Raw genomic sequence first — 22,380 nt, 5'->3', positions numbered from 1 at the left:
GACATCTTGGTTCCTTGAATTCTCTCCTTCAGAAAATTTGCCCTCTATCATACCTCACCTACTCACCTCTTTAGTCATCCTTTTGACCTTGACATTACTAGTAACTTTAGTTTCTCTGTAATTTTAAGCCTGTGCTCCCATGCCAATTCCTGTTTTCTGTCTCTCTCGCTTTAGTACTGGTCCTGTAATCATTTGACTCTATTGGGACCTTCAGTCCATTCTTTTACTTTTTCGTTGTTCCTAAACATCCCTGGCTCTCTTTGCCTGCAGTGAACTTACTTCTTATCCAGTTAAATTCTGTGGTCAGTCATACTGCTCATCTACATATACCCTTGACTACTTTGCCTCTCTCCTGCTTTGTCATACTTGCATGGCAAAAACTACAACCCAGGTTATATCTCCAACTATTCTATTTTTGACCTGTGCTGCAGAGGTTGGTGGGAGAAAAACTTACAGCTTCACTGCCTGGTTTCACTTTAGGCCAGGAACCAAAAAAGTAGGACCTTAGTTCTGCCAACCATAATCATAACTGGCATGCCTCGTCCATTCATTCTTTTGCTCTCCTATGCAGCTATTTTATACTTGCTATTCAAACCCCTGTCCTTACTCTCAGATGATGGCCTTGTTTTATTATTTCTACTTTATTAAGAAAGATGGAAGCGTTCAGAAGAGAATGTCAGCATAGTCCTCCTACCAAATCTATTTACTACCATCTGTACCCCTCCTTACTCTTATCTTCCACACTATTGCTGTAGTTGATCCATTCTTTCCCAGTATTTTGCACTTTGTTGGATTATTTCTATCAGCATACAAACATGCTATTATATACTCTTTCATGTTAAGTACTTCTTGATCTAATATCCCCCCATTTTTATATTCTCATTTGAAGTGAAATTCTTCAAAAGAGCCAAATCTGTAAATCCCATTTGTCTTTTCCTATTCTTGGCTAAAACCATTTCAGTTAATATTTTGTTCCTGCTACACTAAAACCATTCTTGTCAAGGTCATCAAATGACCACAGTGTTAATAAATGCAATGGTCACTTCCAGGAACTTACCCTTTTTGACCTATTGGCAACATTGGACATAATGGAATTATTGCTTCTCACTACTTTTAACTGCTACCACCCTGGTTTGAATCACCATCCTCTCTTGCCTGGATTACTCCATTAGCCAATCACTAGGTATTTCTCATTCTCCCTGTCCCCCATGCAATATCTTCTTCATACAGCAGCCAGGACAATTCTTTTTGAATAAGTTAGTCCTCTGCTCAAGACCCAGTAAGGATTTACAGTTTCATTGTGATTAAAAACCAAACATCTTTACAGGCCTCCTAATATCTACAGGCCTGATTTGTGTCTCTCTGTGATAGCTTCCCCCTTTGTTCACTCTGTCCCAGCTTCACTGGCCTTCTTACTGTACCTCAGACATGCCAGTCATATCACTGCCTTAGTGGTTCTAGCAGCTTCCTCAGACTAGGATAGTCTGCCAGATAAATAATATGGTTAATTCCCTTACATTCTTCAGGTCTTTGTTCAAATCTGACCTTTTAAATGACACCCAACCTGACTACCCTATTTAATTATGGAACTAATCTCCCCTCTCTGCCCCTCCACTAACATGGAATATTATTTATTATGCAAGTTGTTTTTGTCTGCCTTCCTCCAATCCACCATCCTGAACCAAAAAGTAAGTTCATTTTGTCAGTGATCTTTACTTTTTTTGTTGATGTACCCCAAGCACCTACCTGTAACGGTGCCACACATATAATGAGTACTCAATAAATATGTGATCAATTTGAACTTTTGCTTTTAATAATTTTTTTCCTGGCCATATAAATGGGGGAGTAATTTTACTTGTGGGCATGGTATTAATGAATTCAAAGCATATATATAGATATCTGTAGTTATCTATATGTACAGGGGTGGGTAAAAGTAGGTTTATAGTTCATATGGAAAAAAGATATGCAGGTTATGATTATTACAATTGCTTTATTAACTCAAAAGACTGTCACAGTGCAACTGTAAACCTGCTTTTGCCAACCCGTGTATATATAAAAACCTTGTTTCAGTTTTCTGCTGTATATGTCATAGTAAACCCAAAAAAGGAAATTAGAAGTAAGAAGTTAATGCTTTTGAAGTTACTGCTTTTCCTGATTTCCTGAACTAAAATTAGAAATCTTTTTTTCTACCCTGGACTTCAGAGTGTTTTTTTTTCCCCTCCTTTATTCAGAAATCTCTACCCCAAATTTGCATCACCCTGGGCATCTTCACCTTGTCGACCTCAAGACATAGGTAGGAGATTATATTTGTGTTCAGACTTTTAAAAATGTATCTGTAACTGAGAATCAGTTAATAAGGCTTTTTTTATTTTATTATCTAGACTTCCATGTTCCATCTGAGTACTTAACGAACATTCACATTAGGGATAAGGTGAGTGTAGTTTATTATTCTACTCAGTCAGCATGAATTTATCTATAAATATTCAGGCACTATTTTTCAGTTCAGACAGCATAATATTTTGAAATAATTAGTGGTCTTGGGTATGCTTTCATATGTTCATTCAGTTATATATAACAATTTTATTTCTGCTTTTGTTTGTAATCTTAATGTTTTGATGAGATTCTGAGTTATATTTTTAAAACAAAATAATATTAGGACTGGTAAAATAGTATATAGTTATTAGTAACAGGGTACAACCGTAACCACAGTTGATGGGAATAAACTAACTTGGAATATTTAATAAATTCCTTCTGATGTTCTAATTTTATGCCTTATCATTAAGAAAGATTCCTCTTCACATGTATTATGGACACAGTATTTTTAATGGAACTATATATTATGTATTTAAAAACGGTTTATGACTTTTGCCTTTTTTCTGTATTTTTTTTTTTCTATTTTTGAATTACCTAAAATTCTTGTTATAAAGTAACTGTTAATAGGTTACAGCTTTAATCTTTTTTTTTCTTAATCAAAGAAAGAAAGTGGTAAATACTCACTTTAGGGAAAAGAACTAAGACTTTATTTTTATTAGAAATGGTGTCTAGACTTTGGTCTTGTGAAAGGATATAATGTATCAAAATTATATGTTTGTGTTATTCATATGTGTATAATGTCTAAAGTAAATGACAGTGTTCTGCATCTGTACCGTGTAGTTGTGTAGTGAAATCAGTGTTGATGTTGTGGACAGGCAAGTAAAGAGGTATATTTCTCAATATGTCTTAATACTTGAGTAGGTGGAAGATAAGTATGAGATAGAGCTAGCTTTTTCTGTCTTTGGATTGTGTGATTTGCTGCCACCTCCACTATAGGGCTCTTTTGCTCCCAATACCTAAGGATACCAGAACCATTTCTTATGCCAATTTAAGAAATACTAATTTAAGAGGATTTAACACACTTGAGACTACCACCTGAATGGGGATAATATGGAGAGAAAAGTTATATTCAGAGAATGTGTTAGAGTTAAATAAATATTTAGATACAGGATTAAGTAAAGAGATAAAAAGTATTTTTATTTTGGTGAGCATTTAATAAAGATTTATATTAATATGAGAATTTAAGACTATTGAACTCACTTATGTTTTTTAGTTTGGTAATTATGTTTCTGCTTTCTGGAGGGACATGTAAAGTGGTCATATTTTACTCATTTACTTAAAATAAAGAGCAATCTCTTTGTGATTTTTGTACTTAACATACACAATTTGCTAAATATACATAACCAGCTGATTTGTGAATCGCTGTCAGATGTAGATTCAATAACATTTCCTTAAGTCTTCTATCAGACATTCTACATAGTGTTTACATGCAGTCACTTAGTTAATTTCATTTTCATTCTTAGTAACCATTATAAGATGTTGTCTACATTTTATATTGAAGTTTAGAGACATTAACTTACTTGGACATGGTATATTAGTAAGTAATGGAGCTAGGTCTTGAATATAAGTCCTGCATCTCTGAGCACAATGTTTCACTATTACTCCCACATTGGGTATCTAATAAATCCCTCAAGTAAGACATTGAGCATATGAACTCAATTTGAAGTTTTTATTTAGCTTTTTTCCCCCATATTTGTACATAAAATAGATGTACCAGAAATAATTGTTAAATGATTTTAGTCACTTAAATGACAAAACTATCCTAAATGATGAAACTCCCCTTTAGCATTATAACTGCTGTGTAATCACATAATAACAGTTACCTGCTACAAAGAGAAGAGTTTCTGTTTCTCTTTCTGTTTTTACTTTAGTGGTCGCAGTTATATGTTAGGACTTGCAGACTTGTTTTACATTTCAGAATAATTTATTTTTCTTTTCCAGCTGGCTGCAATAAAGCTTGGCCGATACGGAGAAGATCTTCTCTTCTATCTCTATTACATGAATGGAGGAGATGTATTACAACTTCTAGCTGCAGTAGAGCTGTATGTTCAAAGTATTTTTTAAATACTTTTGTATTATAGTGGATCTTGTTTATTCTGCTTTAAAAAAGAAAAAGACAATGGCTGTAGTTTTTGTCTTTTGTTTTTAAAGTGGAAATATTTCTCCATCAAGAAACTTATTTTTACATTTAGTAAAATAAAGTTAATTTAGATTGAAACCTTAGATTACCATGGCTTCACAATCATTGTGTACATAAAGAATTTTAAGCTTAATCCTAAGTTTGTAAGAAGCCTGAAGACAGAATCTACTTGAATCATGAATTTAGTGAATCTAATTTTTATAAGTATATGAAGTATAAGATACGATTCATAACTGTGGTTCATCTTACTCCTTGTGGAACCACATATGTTAATGACAGTGAATTTCATCATTTAATAAATGTCTATCAAATATACGGGCAAGTCACTGTGCATATATCTTGTGTGTTTTGAAGTATTAATAAAATAAATTTCACATTCATTATCAGGAGCCTACTGGCCAACTTAAATTAGTGTTAAGAATTTGGTCCACGGATATGGTTTTTTTCCTCAGCATTTCTGTTTTTACTGATGTCCTAAGAATAAAAAGTGTGTGTTGCTTCTCTTATGTCCAGTTTGTAACATATTAGTCATTCTAATCATGTTTACTATGATGCTATGATCAGGAGACATTTTTACAGATTTAAGTATTTTATCATATTCCTTATAATATTTCTACAAATGGCCTTGGATTAGATACTTAAATGTAAAATTCACTGTGCAGATAATAAATTTTTTTTTTTTTTTCTCAATTGAGAATTTGTTTTTTTCCCATGTTCTTTGCACCTTTTTTGTAAGATAATAATTGCTAACTCTTCATTTTAAGTTATAATTAAATAAATTCATTCATTCATCTGTCACTGGCAGTTTTGTCTCATATCTTATGTCTAAAAATTACCTCATGGTAATGGTAGGAAGGCTTTGTGTGAATTTAAATTGTTAATTCAAATAGACATTGTATTTAGTTCCCTACAACATAATTCGAATAGTTGAGGGTTTTGTTTGTTTTAATAGATATCTCATTTTCTATTGAATATTAAAAAGAGCTAGAAAGGAGTGAAGTTTCTGGAACACAATGTATCTTTATTTGATCTAAAATTTTACCACATCACTCAGAGAGCTTTTAAGATCTCATTTTGTTTGCAGTAAAAGTTTTGGAGACATAAAAAAATTATTTTCTTATATTTATTTCACTAGGGTTGTATTTAATAACAATAAAAATCAGGACAAAGCAGCATTCATATTTATGTATTTTATATGTAGTTACTTCTAAGAAAAGTTTTATAAAATGTGAGCCACAGGAAAAAATTAATTGTCTTTTTCTCTTAAAAATTGAAGTTTTAACCGTGATTGGAGATACCACAAAGAAGAACGAGTATGGATTACCAGGGCACCAGGCATGGAGCCAACAATGAAAACCAATACATATGAGAGGGGAACATATTACTTCTTTGACTGTCTTAACTGGAGGAAAGTAGCTAAGGTATATTTTTCTTCATGTGTAAATGTATAAATCTAGATTTTATAAAGAAGTGACCTCTTTTGTCTATATATGTACCAGTGCATTCATTTCAGTAATGTGCCAGATACTTGGGAATTCTTTAGTCTCTGCCTCCTTGGCATGATTTAACTCTAGGAGAGTATGCAGAAACAGTTCATTTTATCACAGTTAGAAAAATGATTGAACTTGGTAAGAAATTTTATAATTTTTCAAAAGTCTTGGTAACATTTTAAATATTTTTGTTTCTACTCAATTGTAAAATAAAGATACCCTTGTGCAATCCCAGTCATGTATTATATTATTATTACTTTTAAGTAAGCAAGTATGAGATTTCCCTAAAACCAGTATATAAACAGATAAAGACTTTTTAAAACACTTGCACTCATTGAAGATGTTTGAAACAGAAGACAGTTCATTGGATGATTTTTTAGTTGTTGGTTTGGGCTTTTTTTCTTTTGAGTCAGCTTTACTAAACTGATAAAAAGGTCAAACATTTTAAGAAGACAGTATAAAATGCTTACCAGATATTTATAAAAAAAAACATTTTATATTACAAGGTCTTAAATAAAACTTGCAAAAAGAAACAGGAAAAGACAAGCCCAATAAGAAACACCAGAACAAGACACATACAAGAGATTAATTTTTTTTTTAAATTAATATTTTTGGGTGTTTCTCAATGATAAATGTCATTACTTCTCAGACCGAGTCCATATACCACTGTATACTGTATTTGAGTTATTTTAACAATTCTAATTATTATGCATATCTTGATTATAGACGGTAGACCCATCTCCTAACCTTTTAGTTAAGTAGAAATAATTATATTCATTACAAATAGTACATGAGACATTGTTTATATTACCTGTTCTTTAAGAAGTAATAGTGTAATAGAAAGCCATAATCTTTGTGTCGTGGATTTAAATTTAACTCCTGTTTCTGCTATTTATGCTTTCACCTTGTGCAAGTTTTCCTTACCTTTTAAATCAAAACACTGCCTCTAGAGTGTCATGAAGTTTAAATGAGATTACACACAAACACATTTATACTAAGTGTAGTGCTTGGCAAATATTGAGTATTAGATATTGATAGATGATTAGTTGTGGTAGTTTGTTGCTATTTCTATCATCATTGTTATTACAGCTTATTACCCTCCCCCCCCCCCCAAAGATAGAAAAATGATAATTGATTATTGTTAGGTCAGTGGTCCTCAAATTTTAACTTACATCAAAATTATCTAGGGATCTTTACACAGATTGTTTGGCCATACTCCATTGTTTCTGATTTAGTAAGTTTGTAGATGGGACCTGAGAATTTGCATTTCTAGTAGTTCCCAAGTGATGCCAATGATGATGCTGGTCCTTGTCTGGAACCATACTTTGAGAAACTCTGTTAGTTGATTCTACAGGAGAGAAAAAGTATCTTTAGAGGACAAAATATTCTATTAGGAAATAACTAAAGTTTGCAAATTATTCCAAATTTAGTGTATGCAAAACAGGGATGGATGTTTGAAGTAGATAGATATATAATTTTAGATAAATTTTAGTTTGGTATATGTGAAGAAATCAACTTATGTGAAAAAAATTTGTTTTCTGTAGAACTAAGCTTTCCCCCATAAAGTTAAATATTCAGAAACAACTAAATAGGGTCCCTGTTACACATTAATAGGGCCCCTTTATTCTCTCACAAAAGGAATTCCTTAGTCAGATAAATGTCATTTTAAAGAGTATTTTGTTTGTGTATGTAAACCCTCACACCCAAAATAATTTTACCCTATTTTATCTTTCCTTTATTGTTGAGGTTTTTCTCAACCTTTTCCTTTAATATTTTTAGTGATGTAGGAAAATAAAATTTGGGAAATATTAAACTATTCCCTAAGAAATCTCTCTTGAAGTAATTTGCTGGCCACTTGCACTGATACTCTTTAACAAAATTATTTTTGTAGTGATGAAAGTAATCAGAATTTATTGGTTTCTATCAAATAGTAATTTCTTTTGGTTGTATTAAAATACAGGTTCATAAAATTAAAACTTAAGTTGTATTGTATTCACAGAATAAACTTTTACAGTGACTTCAGTTTTTTTTTAAGGCTGTTTTCCTGGAAACTGGATTAGGAATTAAGAAGTTAGTTTCATTCATAGTTATATTTATTAACACATTTCATTATACTACACAAACTCCATTAAAATGCCATGTCCCGACTTAATTTCAAAGCCCTCATCTGTAAAGTAGGAGTAGCTTACTATTCACAGATAAAGAGCATGCATTAAATGGCTTCAACTCATGTAAGAAGCCTGTGAATTAGTATTATAAGTAATACTAATTGATATTATCATGGTATCATAAATACTACTACTCAATCTTATCATGGCATCATGAAAAGTATTGGCCCGATTCAGCCATAATCAGGTCTCCATCCAGAATATCTTATATGTGAGGTTCTTCCTTTCTCTTTTGCAAATCACTTAATATTTTCAGAGAAATGAAGAATTGTAATACTAAGTAAGGGATTAGATTAAAATCAGAAGTATTTCTTATCCAAAGATGTGCTCCATTATTTATTTAAAGAATTTCCTATATGTCAATAATTTACATACATAAAATTTTTGACACTGTATTTGCTTATTCTCCCCTTTTAGATAATCTTGACTTGTCTGCAGGCTATGTGGTCTGTCCTTTGTGAATTAGCTGGAATTACAGAGGCAGACCTCAGAGCGCTTTAAGTCTTTGCCTGATCTGCCTCTGGACCGGTGCCTTGGAAAAGCAGACTGGTGGGCATCTTGGTCATTCCCAGACCCACCCAGCCCCAACAGAGGAGACCTCAAGCCAAGGTTGTTAATAGCTCCAAACAGGGTCCTCAAGGCCAGTCACAAACAGCATCTGACATTGGCCTGCATCAGAGACCCTCCAAAAAGACTGAGTCCTAGCATGCCTACCTGATACATAGAAACAAACCCAAACAGGCAGCCAAAATGGCGAGACAAATAAACAAGCCCCAAATGAAAAAACAAGAGAAGTCTCCAGACAGAGAACTAAATGAAATGGAGATAAGCAATTTATCAGATACAGAGTTCAGAATACTGATTGTAAGGATGCCTACTGATTTAAAATTGTGGTAATTTAGATGGTGTGTATATTCTTAATGAGTAAAATTTGAAAAATAATTTCATCCACAAAGACTTTTTAGTGGTGGAGGCTGCCCTATTATCAATAGCTTTCTCAAACTAAAGACTTGCAAATTTGAGAATTTTGTCATTCTACCTTTACCTTTTGGGTCCAACACTGAATGGGATTTTTAATGCTTAGTATTTGTATCACATCATAGCCTGATATAAATATGGGTGTTTTTTTGTTTTGTTTTTTCTTCATTAACTTCACGGGTATGCTTTAGTACTTTTTTATATTTTAATTAGTAATATGTGCTTTTTTCCCCCAAAATAAAAATTATTTCTAATAACTGTATTTAAAATAGTTTGTTACTTCCTTCCTAAAATTTAATTAGGATTATAATAATTAAGAGAAAGCTGACATTTCTGAGGATTTGAGAAAACATTCCTGCAGTGTGTGTTTTTCTGTGAAATTTGAGCAGTAATAATAATTTTACGTGATCATCTGAATCCAGTGCACATATTCCAATTGTGCTTCATAGTAACCTTTTGAGAATATGTAACCTAATTTTATTAATAGAAAAACTAAGACATTAAAAGTTATTTTTAAAAACTATAACTCTTTCTAGCCTTTAAAATCATTAAACTGTAATCTAAAAATCTTTTCCCCATTAAAGCAAATATATACATAGATCTTTTAATACCTAATCTTTGAATACTTCAGAAATTAAATGTTCTGTTTCTAAAAGAAATGAAGAAAACTGTGTTTATTAACTCATCAGCCATTAGTTACACACCTCCTAGGGGCCTGGCACTGTGCTAGACAGTTGGTAGTGGTATGCAAAACAAGAGACCCTTCTTGCCGCTACAGATTATACAGAGGTATATATATGTGTTGTGTGTGTGCATATAGCATAAACATGTAAAAGATGTAATCAAAGTTAGGGAACAAAGACATACCAGTGTAATTGCAAACTTTATGTATTTTAAGAATAAAAATACAGAGAAAAACAAAAAGATTTAAAAAGTGAAAGACAAAAATTTGACATATTTAATTTCTAAATCTGACATATAAGGTCTTTCAGAGTCTCTTAATTATCATATTAAAATATTTATGTTCCCTACCCAGCCGGCATGGCTCAGCAGTTGAGCATCATCGACCTAGGATCCATGAGATCGCAGTTCAATTCCCTCTCAGGGCACATGTCCGAGTTGCAGGCTCGATCCCCAGCAGGGACGGCTGTGCAGGAGGCAGCTGATCAATGACTCTCTTTCATCATTGATGTTTCTATCTTTCTCTCCCTCTCCCACCCTCTCCCTGAAATTAATAAAAATATATTTTAAAAAAAAATTTATGTTCCGTAGATTTAAACTAACCTCTTTTTTAACATGTAGGGAAAATATATGTGCATTGATGAAGTTCCTCTAATTTAAATTCATACAGTAGCTTATAGTTCACCAATGTACGATAGCAAGGACAGGATAATTGAACAGAATTTTAAATTTTATAACTTAGTTTGTGGGATGTATTATTTGTCACAGTTACAAGTAGATGTTTTACCCTATAACTACACATCATTTAGAACTAAATGCTAATTTTAATTTCTAAAGAATGCTATAACAAGAAGATATTTTCTTCACTAACTTGGATATTCATCTTCAAGCCAAACAATAAATTCTTTTAAAGCCTAACTGGTTAGGAAGAGAGTTGTGCTTACACAGTGCGTTAGGGAGAGCTGTGGTGACTGTGATGGTGATCATGGTATTTGCTAGTTTTTACTGATAAGCAGATAACCACTGTGCTTTAGTTATTCTACCAATCCTATGGAGTGAGCCTTTTTAGATTAAAGTCATCACAGTGTGCCTTCTTTATAAATATTTGCCAGTGAACTGAATTTTTTCAACATTATTTATAGGTAAGGGGTGTAATAAAGTGATTCTGTTTTGGATCTTTGGCTAAAAATAATGTGTTATACTGGGAAGGTCATGTGCTTTGGTGTTATATGGGTCTGGATTCTAATCCTAGACCTGATATTTATCGAGCAAGTTACTTGAACAAGTTACTTGTGAACCCCATTTTCCTCAGGTGCAAAACAAAGATAGTGGTATCTACAGAGTTGTCATAAAGATTAGAATAAAATCAGCTGTATATCTAGTTTTGACACATACTAGATTTTCAGCAAGTTATACCTGCTCTTTCTGTAATTGTTAACATAATATTCTTAAATTTTTAAATAGTTGTATCTCAAAATTTAATCATGACCTAAGTTTTCATTTTAATTTAAGAGTGAACTTTTCCCTTAATTTAATAATGGAAACATTCATTATGGAATCAATTCAAAACAAGACAGATAAGGTAAAATATGGTAACCCATAGTACTAATATTACTTGTTGGCTCTTTTTTTGTGTCTGTGTGTGTTAATCCTTACCCAAGGATATTTTTTCCATTGATTTTTTTGAAAGAGTAGAAGGCGAGGGAGAGGAAGGGAGAGAAAAACATCGATCAGTTTGCTCCTGCATGAGTCCCAGGGCGCAGATCCTGCAACCCAGACATGTACCCTTGACCCAGAATCAAATCCAAGACTGCTTGGTCCATGGGCCCACACTCAAACCACTGAGCCAAACTAGCCAGGGCTATTGACTTTCTTTAATGCATATAATATATCATGTTAAATAATTTTTTAAATAGGATCAACTCTTTGAGATAGTTTGTGCTAAATGAATTTAGGTTATAGAATGAATGATTTTAGAACCTCTTGCTCTTTGGATTTGCAGAGGTATGGTTTTCATTTTAATATATAAAATTACATCAGCCACTATCTAGTTTTGGGTGGCAGTTGCATCTTTTCAGGATTTTGGTATTGTGAAATGGGAAGTCTGGAGATGTGAGAGTTTTAAGTTCATTTTTTGTTTTGTGGTGGTTTTTTTTTTTCTCTCCTGAAATTTTAATGAGATTAAAATAACTTAAAAGAAAAAAAATAAGACAAATTGGAAAACTATTTCTAAACTTTCTTCATGAAAAAGTAAATTTTTAGGTTTTATACTTCATTGAAGGAGGCTTTATTTTTAAATATAGGGTGACCCCAAAATATGTATACACACTTTTAACAGCTGATAACTCAATTTTCACTCCTTTTCAGGTTTAACTGATTTGAAATAATGGGTGAAGCCAGACTAAGCTTTGAACAAAGAAAATGTATCCTAAAGTGCCACTAGCCTTTTTTTTATGGGGATACATAAAAGATAAAACCAGCAAGAGTCGACGAATTGAGGGCACACAAATACCGAACAAAATGATTCTTGATGTTTGCGATTCCATTGCTTCACGTTATCAGCAGTGCCTGGACCAGAACGGTCATCAGTTTGAAAACAGGCATTGACAAAAAAATTATTCATTTCTGTATATTCTTTTAAATTTTGAAAATGAACTGTATGTTAATAAACACTGACTTTATAATCATTCAAAGTGTGTATACATTTTTGGGGGGATACTGTATTCTATAATTTTCAGTTTTTTATTAGTGATATAGTAATTGCTCCTTCAAGTTTTTATTTTTGAGCAAAGAAAAATGCATAGACTTTGTGTCATAAAATAGATGTTAATGAGAAGTCTCTGACTTTTTTATGCAAAGTATTTTTGTATTTATCAGATTGAAACTACAGCACATTATTTTTATTCAAGCTGTATTTTACTTAAGAGAAAAACAAGTTGGTATATCTGTCTGTGATCATTCTCATAGGTGTAGGTATTTTGTTAATATAGTAAAATGTATTTTGACAAAACTTTGAGAGCAAAGGGAGAGGAAATCATCTAAATTCTTAAATTTGGTTTTGTAGGAGTTCCATTTGGAATATGACAAATTAGAAGAACGGCCTCACCTGCCATCCACCTTCAACTACAACCCTGCTCAGCAAGCCTTCTAAAAAAAGACTTCCCTTTTCTTGGGGTATGGCTGTCTCAGCACAATACTCAACATAACTGCAGAACTGATGTGGCTCAGGCACCCTGGTTTTATTTCCTTGAGGATTTGGCAATTGGCTTATGCAAAGGGTCACCATTTGAGGTCCTGCCTTACTAATTATGTGCTGCCCAACAACTAAATTTGTAATTTGTTTTTCTCTAGTTCAAGCAGGGTCTGAATTTTTTCATTTATTTTCTTTTTTGCCAGCAGACAGACTTGGGTCTATAAAGACAAGCAAGTACACTGACAGAAGTTTACCATTTAGTTTCTAAAATGTAAAAAAGAAAACCCACAAAAGACTCAACAAAATTAGACCACAAAATTTGCATTGTTCATTGTAGCACTATTGGTAATAAAATAACAAATGTTTGTGCATTTTTATGTGAAGATCCTTCTCGTATTTCATTTGGAAAGATGAGCAAGGTCTGCTTCCTTCATTTTACTTCCCCTTCTGTTTTTGAAAGGCAGTTTCGCCAAGCTTAACGCAAGAATATCTGACTGTTTAGAAGAAAGATATTGCCACAATCTCTGGATGGTTTCCAGGGTTGTGTTATTACTGAGCTTCATCTTTCCAGAATGAGCAAAACACTGTCCAGTCTTTGTTACGATTTTGTAATAAATGTGTACATTTTTTTTAAATTTTTGGACATCACATGAATAAAGGTATGTATGTACGAATGTGTATATATTATATATATGACATCTATTTTGGAAAATGTTTGCCCTGCTGTACCTCATTTTTAGGAGGTGTGCATGGATGCAATATATGAAAATGGGACATTCTGGAACTGCTGGTCAGGGGACTTTGTCGCCCTGTGCACTAAAGGGCCAGATTTTCAGCAGCCAAGGACATCCATACCCAAGTGAATGTGATGGGACTTAAAGAAGTGAACTGAGACAATTCACTCTGGCTGTTTGAACAGCAGCGTTTCATAGGAAGAGAAAAAAAGATCAATCTTGTATTTTCTGACCACATAAAGGCTTCTTCTCTTTGTAATAAAGTAGAAAAGCTCTCCTCACTGCAGTGTTGACTTTGATTTGAAATGGTGAAAGTGTTTCTTCAACATGAAAATGGAGGATAACACCTAAAGTTTCACAACTAAAGTTTCACAAATACCAAACTGAAAGGTGTAGCCAACCGATTAAAATGTAGTTTTCTTTCAGCTTTTGTCACGGCAAGTAATTCAGTGGAACCATATACCGTTTTACTCGTGGGTTAAAATATAGGCATCCTCAGTGTTAACCTCGTTCAAAACAGCAAAAACTATTTTTTAAGTAGAGTATGGCAGCATTAGAAATAAAACTTCTTCATCACTCTTGGGACCCAATCAGAATGCTTTTCTTTTGTGTGAAATTTGTAAGAAGTTTCTTGATAAGACCTTTGATATTTATCTTTAAGAAGTAATTCTCAAGTTAAGGGAAGCCAAAGGCAGTGGCAGGACAGGCTTCTTCTTCAGTGTGCTGGCCTGAGTATTTCACATTTACAAGTTGATGAATTCTTTTCCATCTAAGACAAATACTGTGTTTAAAATGTTTGAAGACGGAAGCTATGAAAGCAGAACTAAAGATAGTAAAAAGAGGGCCACTGAGTTTTGATCTTAAATTTTCATTTTTAACCTATTTTTCTATGAAGAGTGAAAATTTGACATTTACCAAATCATGCTTGAAAATGAAGCACTTATGACATTGCTGTGTTTGTCTATCAGGAATATAAAATGACAAGATTTACTTTTTTCTATGTATTTTGAGATATGAAACTGACATAAAAATAACAGGATTTTTTAATCTTTCAGATTTAAACCAAAGCATCTCTTCGATAGGAAAGATGGCACTTATATAATCCTAATTTTATTGTTGTGAAAAATCCCTTCACAGAACACACATAATATTTCACATAAACCAGTGTCAAATCCTACAAGTCAGTTTCTTTAAAAAAGACAGATTACATTTTTTCATAATAATTTACTATGTAAAATGTAACTTTTCCTACATAACCATGAGAGGTAGAAGAAAAGAGTGGAAGGGGATCTTTAATCTTATGAGTACAAACATAACAATATAAAGTGTCACCATAATCATGATTGGTGCTGTGTGAATGACTTGGAAAAGCAAGATAGCTCATATCTAGTGGTTTGTTGTCTTGGCTTGAGTTGTTTTAATTGCCTTATACAAAGTTAAGTGCACACACTTTTTCCGTTTTCTGAGTTACCCTGAATCATCAAAATGAGAAAACTCTTGCATGTAAATCAACTTTTTATAGCTTGTTAATATCAGAAATTACCATGCTCTTGACTTAAGATCCAAGTTTTAAAATTCTTTATGAAATCTTTAAAATACTATATTAAACTCTTTAATATAACACACTGCTATATTCCTTGGTTTTATAACTTATACATGTACAGAAGATGACCTAAACTAATTATTTTACATTTTCTTTCTTAGGTTTAAATTTTATTAATTTTTACCTATATAACTAGTGTCATAAATGTGTACATTATGTTAAATAATTTTTGTGGTTATACTATAGTTAGCTTCCTGGAACCTTACAAACTATTTAGTTGCAAAGGAAAGTCCTTTCAGTTATTCAGCTTCAAATATATATTCTATGTTTTTTGTGGTGGATACAGTAATTCATTTGAAAACTCCATTTTCGGGGATTTTTCACTTCACACATAGTTTTCCTTTCATATAACAAATTTTAATTAAGAACCAAAAGTTTATTTGAATTCTTACAGTACATATAAAGCCAACCATTTATCTGGTCTTTTCCTTTTTGCCACTGAACTTAGAACACAATAGGTGCTTGATAAATACATGTTGATTGAATGGTATAAGTGATATTTTGATTTGAAAATAAAATGTACAAATTAAAGCATTGGGCTTTGAAATAATTTACTATTTTTTGATGTAATTTTTTCAAAAGAATCTTTTTAAGCATTTTCAATTATCTTTCTAAATTTTTCCAGTTTTTCCCACTCTACCCTTTCTAATTGGCCCCTCTTCTGAATCATCCTTCATTCAAAAACCATAGGTCTTCCATTTTGTTAAATATTCTGTTTAATATAACCCATTGCTCATTAAATATGTGGCATTTGAGAATGGCTGCAAAGGAAGACTCACTTAAGTCACTTATTTTATTTCACTTAGATATGCTTAATAGATCAGTTTTGCAAGAAAAGTTGCTGAAAACCTAAACATGCTTGTGTCTAAAAGAAAAGGGATCTTTATATTTAGTTTTCTCTTAACCATGGTTTGTCTGTGTAGTTAATTTAAAAAGACATAGTAATACTTACTAACTGGTTCTATTAAGACAGTCTCTGGAGAGTGAGATAAGCCAGATCGCAATGTCTTTTTAAAAGCTGCCTTTTAATGTTATGTCACAAGGTTCACTCCACTCTCTTTCTGCCACTAGCATTACCCGTGAATTAGATCATACCATGAGTACATTACAAACCTAGGAGGTGAAGCAAATAAAACACAATGAAAGTCAAAATTGAGATCCGAGTCAAACCTGTAATTGTGTTGAGTTGCATCAAGGAGGGTATATTGAATCAGGATAATTACTTAGATTTGCACTTAGGTTGCTAAAAGAGGATGGTGGAATATAACAGGGCTTAAGAGTGGTTCATATGTAGACCAGTGTAAATTCTGAGTCTGTTGCCCAAAATACTAATCTTTGGCTGCATTAGGAAAAGTATAATGCTCAGAACAAGGTAGGAAGTCTGTTGTATTTTCAGAGCTGCCATGACTGGGGACTGCAAAAGAGGACAAGGCATGACTTCTGTTTGCAAATCAGTGTACTAAGTGTTTTACGTGCTTAATGTGTCCTGTATTCAGCATGGTGTCATGAGGCAGGTTTTAGTATTCCCGTTTTCTGTTCAATTCAAAATATGCCAAAAAAAAACATCCAGAAGTAGGAATCTATAGCAGTAGAGAATAAACTTTGGAAACATGGTGTCTTAAAGTATCAAATTCAAGAGCTGTCAAAGAAAGAGGAATTCATTTTTGTGGCTGAAGAGCAGAACCAATAAGGTTTCAGTGCAATATTAAACATAACTGAGGTCTGTAAGATTTTGAAATGAGTTGCTTTATAAGGCATTAGATTGAATCTCATAGAACATAACCAGGGACTCCCGCTGGATGGAAAGTGTTCTGTGGGTAAGGTAAGGTAAGGAGCTAAACTGAATGATCTTGAATGTTTCTGTCGTTTATTGAAAAAGTGTCAAAATGGGGTAATTACTGTATTTCAGCAAACGAAATTGCCAACAATTGTAAGGCACATCATTATTTTGTGTACCACTAAGGAAGAAGTAGCTCAAACTACAACAAGCCACCAATTACAAAATGCGTAACAATTTCCCAGGTGCCATGCATGGAAAGAATGTGCATCTTAGAATCAATGAGATGGGCACATGGGAGAGGAGACAGCTAAGGGGCACATGACAGCTGTCTTCAAATAGAGGGAGGACTTAAGGAAGAGGGCAAGTCTCAAACCAGCAGGTGGAGGAAGCTGAGTGGGACAGAGTTGGTTCTATGTTACTGTGTGCTCCCACAATACTCGCTGCTTTATGAAATGATTCCAACAGCAAAAATGTTCATGCAGAAAATACATAACTCAGAAATCTTCATTGAGAGGGATGCCTTTTTGAATAAAAAGTTGGATTTTATAACTTGTAGGCCTTCCAATTCGTAAAGATGTTGATACCCTTTTCTTGATCTGAGGCTGAGGAATATATGATCAGGGCTAAAAAGTATATTCTCAAAGCATTGACCTTGTCAAAAATGTGCTCTTCTGAGAATCATAGATAAGGTTTACTTAAACTTACTGCTATACCTTTGGAAAGAAATTTAATCAAAAGTGTTACAAACAGCAACTTTATCCAATTCCCCCCTTAAGCTTTAGGAATAAAGACATGAAACATTAGTGAAGCACAAGTAGTGAAGCATATGCATGTATGTGTATGTTCACCTGATTATTATTCAAAGAGGAATAAGACAGTTGTTTATAAGTTTGAGGTAAATGTTTAGCCTGAAATTCTGCATTGCATCACTGCCTAATCTCTTGCTTTCTGCTGCAATAGCGATCCCAAAAGTTAGATTAAGCAGTAATCCTATTGTTTAAAAAGGAAGCTGACCATTAAACTTGATGTATAAAAAGCTCAGTTTGGACCCAGGTAGCTGTAGGAACTAACCAGATTCAAAACTATCCTCTACTTAGGTAATTCTCAAATTTAATGAGCATAAGAATCACTTGGGGAATGCTAGAAATGTCAGTTTTAGGCCTCATATTTAGGTATTCTGATTTTCAAGTATCTAGAGAGAGAGGCCTGGAATACATACTTTAGTAAATACCACTAGTCATTTCTGAAGTTAGCAAACTATCAATTAACACTTAAACGACATTGCCTACTGTACAATTACTAACTAGAATAAAATTTTAAGGTTCTGGTGACATCCAACTAAGTTAATTTTGCAATAATGCATTCCTGCGTGTCAGGCATTCATTTGCTTTTTCCTGTATCCAGTATTCTAGCACAGAAACCACATATTCCAACAGTATTTATTAGAGCAGAATACGAGGAAACCTACATCTATTCCCAAGTATAAAAGAGCTTTTTTAAACCTTAGCTATTTCCTGGGGATAGTTACGCTAGATCTTAGATTTCCACTTCAGTTTGTGTGCATAAAAACTGCTAAGGGCAACTAAGTGCTTTATCAATTCTATGTACTTCAACTGAAAGTTTTTTTTTTTTTTTAATCTAGTCATCCTTTTGTATAAGTACTAGGACCCAGCAAGATTTTGATGCATTTCTTTTATCATAATTTATTGTTCAGTTTAAAAAGCTAGTCCTTTCCAGATGTTTGCCATAGTTTTCCCTTGACTTCTTAAAAATGTCATAAAATTCACAATAGTAGTCTTCATTGTCATAATTTCCTGTTGAAAATCAAAACTCTTGCATAGTCCAGTAGCTTATACCAGGTTGACACATGCCAAAATACTTTAGCTAATCAACTATCTTCTAAGGACAAAACTAAGTTTTCATTCTTCATGCAATTTTCTCTTAGTACAAGTATGTTGTTGACTTTTTTGTTAGAAGGTGAAGTAAGACAACCTATTTATGCCAAAAGTAGTAGTTCCTCTAAACAATAATAATTAAGGATAGTAGCTGAGGAAACAATTTTTCACTGTGAATCAGCTGGCTTCTAATTTTCATAAGTATATCCTCAAATGTAAATGTTCAGATAATTTGCATTTGTATTTAGCCTAAGTAACATTTTTTGTTATTATTATTAGTGAGTCTTTATTAAAATTCTGAGAAATAGGTTTTGTTATCCCTGTTACATAAAATAATATATTGAATCTCCAAGAAATTCTAAAATTATTTCAAGGTTTTAAGGCTAGTTGGTGGAGAGCCAGCATTGGACCCCCAGTCTGATTCTAAAATCTATGTTTTTCCTGCCATGGCTGTTGCCAGAACACAGCTGCCAGGTGAGAGCAGGGCCTAAGTAACATTTTAACCACAAAATTTAATTTTAAAAAATTTTAACAAATGATGTTTTTCTCCCAGGCTAACCTCTAGTATATACTGAAGATAATTTTAGTAACATGAGAGAGCTTTAAACATTTTAGAGTAAACGCATCAAATTTCAAGGGTGGCATGATGTCAACAAATGGCTGTATTTGCTGAATTCTTCCTAGGATCAACCTTACTGATATTTATAATGAAAAATTAAAACACTGATTGTTCTTAAAAAATACACAGCTGAGTGAGAGATGAATACATGTGGGAGTGACATAAATAGTTTCATTTTCTGCATAAAAATAAAGATTTGGGGCAGCCAGAACGTTTGGAAGCTACCTTTAAGTCTGTTACACTCTGAACATTTATTTTAAGATGTTTTAATTACCATATGTAACAGTTGCATGAAAAATGGGCTGTCTTAAAATTTGAGCTGTTCAATATATCCCTTTGAGACGTTTGATTTTTTAATTCTCACTGTTTTAAGTAATTTACTACCTAAATGATTAATATTCTTCAAACATAAAGCAAGTTATGTCCCTTTTCTGAATGAAAATTATACCTGTTTTTTAAAAATGCAAGCCGTTACTCCTTTGCTCAAAAAAAGTTATTTCCAGATTTCTCCTTTTTCTGAAGCTTTGTGTTATTTTTGCATTTCACTCTAAAGGATTTAATATTTGAATATTAAATTAATTGATGTGCACATCACTATTTGGACTCCAAATTCTAATGATAAGCCAAAATCATTTTCCCAGCTTTGCTCTACATTTGCAGTGACTGTTAATGAGCAACAAAATCCATCATCCTAGTGTGCGTGTGCGTTGGGTAGATGGAACTGAGAGGGACAGCTTGTTTTAGAGAATATTAAATGTTTCCATCTTACTATTTCCTTAGTTAGTTTGCCAAACAGTATCAAAAGATTGCTGAAGAAATGGAAGATTAGTGTAAGAAGAGAAGGCCTAGGAGGGACTTGACTGTTGTCTTCCCACATCTGAAGGGGAGTCATTGATGAGGCAGATTATCTTTTACTCTGCATAACACCAGAGGGCAGAATCCCGACCTTTATATGGATAGTATGGCAAAGGCGATTTTAATTTACAAGAAAGTACTACATAATTTTTTAAAGGTCCAAAACCCAAGTAGGTAGCATTAAGAGTTAATGAATGTTTCATCACTGGAAGTGTCAAAAGGCAAGAAAAGAGGTATTAAGTGATTTTCTTGTGTTAGGAAGATAGGCTTTTTTTCTTACCCTAGAACTATGTAATGACTTGTTTTATTAACATCTGGTGGGTCCCTGCATTTCTACTTTGAATCTAGTTTGAATTTTTAACAAGCATCTCTGAAAAATTCAATTTCCCTCTCTTGCGTAAAACCGTACTACTTATATTTGCTATGCATTTAAAAAGCTATTTTCAACACAAGTGATTCAGAGTATGTAAAATCAAACAGAAGGACTAGATTAAATTATTAGCTCCTTCATCTTCTACCCACAGTCCTCCTTTGTCAGGTTTCACAAGATGAATTTTTATCAAGCCTAACCATACTTGAATATAAGTATATAAGCACATTTTAAATCCATTTGTATTACCTGCACTTCTTTTTTTTACTAAATACATTTGTTAGATATAGCGTAGTATGATAGAGAAAGAATGGACACTGTAATCTGGCCCTGTCAGTATGTGTGCAGCCTTGGAAAAGTTACCTAATATCTCGTTCCCTAGGGCATTTGTTTATATTAGGTGTTCAATAGATGTAGGTCAGTTTCTCCAAAGAAAAACACTCCCTTAGCAATTGTACCAGGAAGTGCTCTGTATATTTTGAAATTATTAAAAAAACCTTTAAACTTGACTAGGTACTGTTAAGATAGTAATATCAAGTTTTTAAGAAATATGGCAAGAACAAAAATCAACTTGGAACAAAAATCATAGAATATTAAAACTATCTTTTAGTCCAACCCCTTTTTGTATGAGGAGGGAACAATCTATAAGAATGTCAATTATTTCTCTTACATCAAACTTTTTATTGTTAATGCTCAGACTAAAACCTCTTAACTTCTTGCTTTCTAATTCCAAAGCCAACTTCCCTTTTAGAGAGAGAGAGAGAGAGAGAGAGAGAGAGAGAGAGAGAGAGAGAGTGTGTGTGTGTGTGTGTGTGTGTGTTCGATAGAAGTTCACTGCCATTACCATGAAAGACTAAATTAACAGGTGGTGAGAATTTAGGAAAGCTAGCCAGCACTCCCACTCCTATGAATTTACTAATGAGTGATTATCTGTGCGTTTTGCTTTCCTTTCTCAATCGCAAACATAAAGGCTGTATGAAAACAAATTTGAACTTTAAAAAATATTTTAAATAATCATTCTTTACTATTTCTAACAAGATACAAAGCCTTTGGGAGCTTTCCTGCTTAATTTGAACTAGGTGATATTTAAGATCCCTTCCTCTTACGATTATAAATATCTAGAAATAGGAAGTAGTGTTCTCAGTAATAATTATATATTCAATATAATAACTAAGGTTTATAGACAGGAACAAAATTAAAATAACTAGAAAAAATAGTGGCCACATAGGAAATTTATTTCAAATTTAAAATTCTGTGGCTAATAACAAATATTTAACATTTACAATGAAGCATGGCAAGAAAGTTAATGTCTTTTTAAAAAATATTTTTATTGATTTTTAGAGAGAAGAAGGGAGAGGTAGAGAGTAACAGATCTGCTGCCTCCTGCCCGCCCCCTGCGGGGGATGTAGCTGGATTCCCGCATGTGAGACTGGAATGGAACAGGCGCAGGTTACAGTGCAAGGGACGGCGCCCAACCAGCTGAACCACACCAGCCAGGGCA

The 22,380-nt window shown here is 33.1% G+C and overlaps 1 protein-coding gene across 4 annotated transcripts in view; it reads left to right on the top strand.

The window, feature by feature from the left end:
- Positions 1 to 14,038, top strand: part of CNOT2 (CCR4-NOT transcription complex subunit 2) — a 110,349-nt gene extending 96,311 nt beyond the window's left edge. For 3 of the 4 annotated variants that reach the window (XM_087814542.1, XM_087814544.1, XM_087814541.1), the window contains 5 exons: positions 2,232 to 2,293; positions 2,382 to 2,431; positions 4,315 to 4,415; positions 5,790 to 5,934; positions 12,895 to 14,038. In XM_087814542.1, the coding sequence (XP_087670668.1) occupies positions 2,232 to 2,293; positions 2,382 to 2,431; positions 4,315 to 4,415; positions 5,790 to 5,934; positions 12,895 to 12,981 (445 nt within the window). In that variant the 3' untranslated portion in view covers positions 12,982 to 14,038. Of the gene's footprint in view, positions 1 to 2,231; positions 2,294 to 2,381; positions 2,432 to 4,314; positions 4,416 to 5,789; positions 5,935 to 12,197; positions 12,518 to 12,894 lie in introns of those variants that run through there. The other variant, XM_087814543.1, reaches the window with a different exon arrangement.
- The last annotated feature ends 8,342 nt before the right edge of the window (positions 14,039 to 22,380 follow it).

This window comes from Miniopterus natalensis, chromosome 2, assembly GCF_054644295.1.
Source record: "Miniopterus natalensis isolate mMinNat1 chromosome 2, mMinNat1.hap1, whole genome shotgun sequence".
NCBI lineage: Eukaryota > Metazoa > Chordata > Mammalia > Chiroptera > Miniopteridae > Miniopterus > Miniopterus natalensis.
This window is presented reverse-complemented; position numbering and strand designations above follow the sequence as displayed.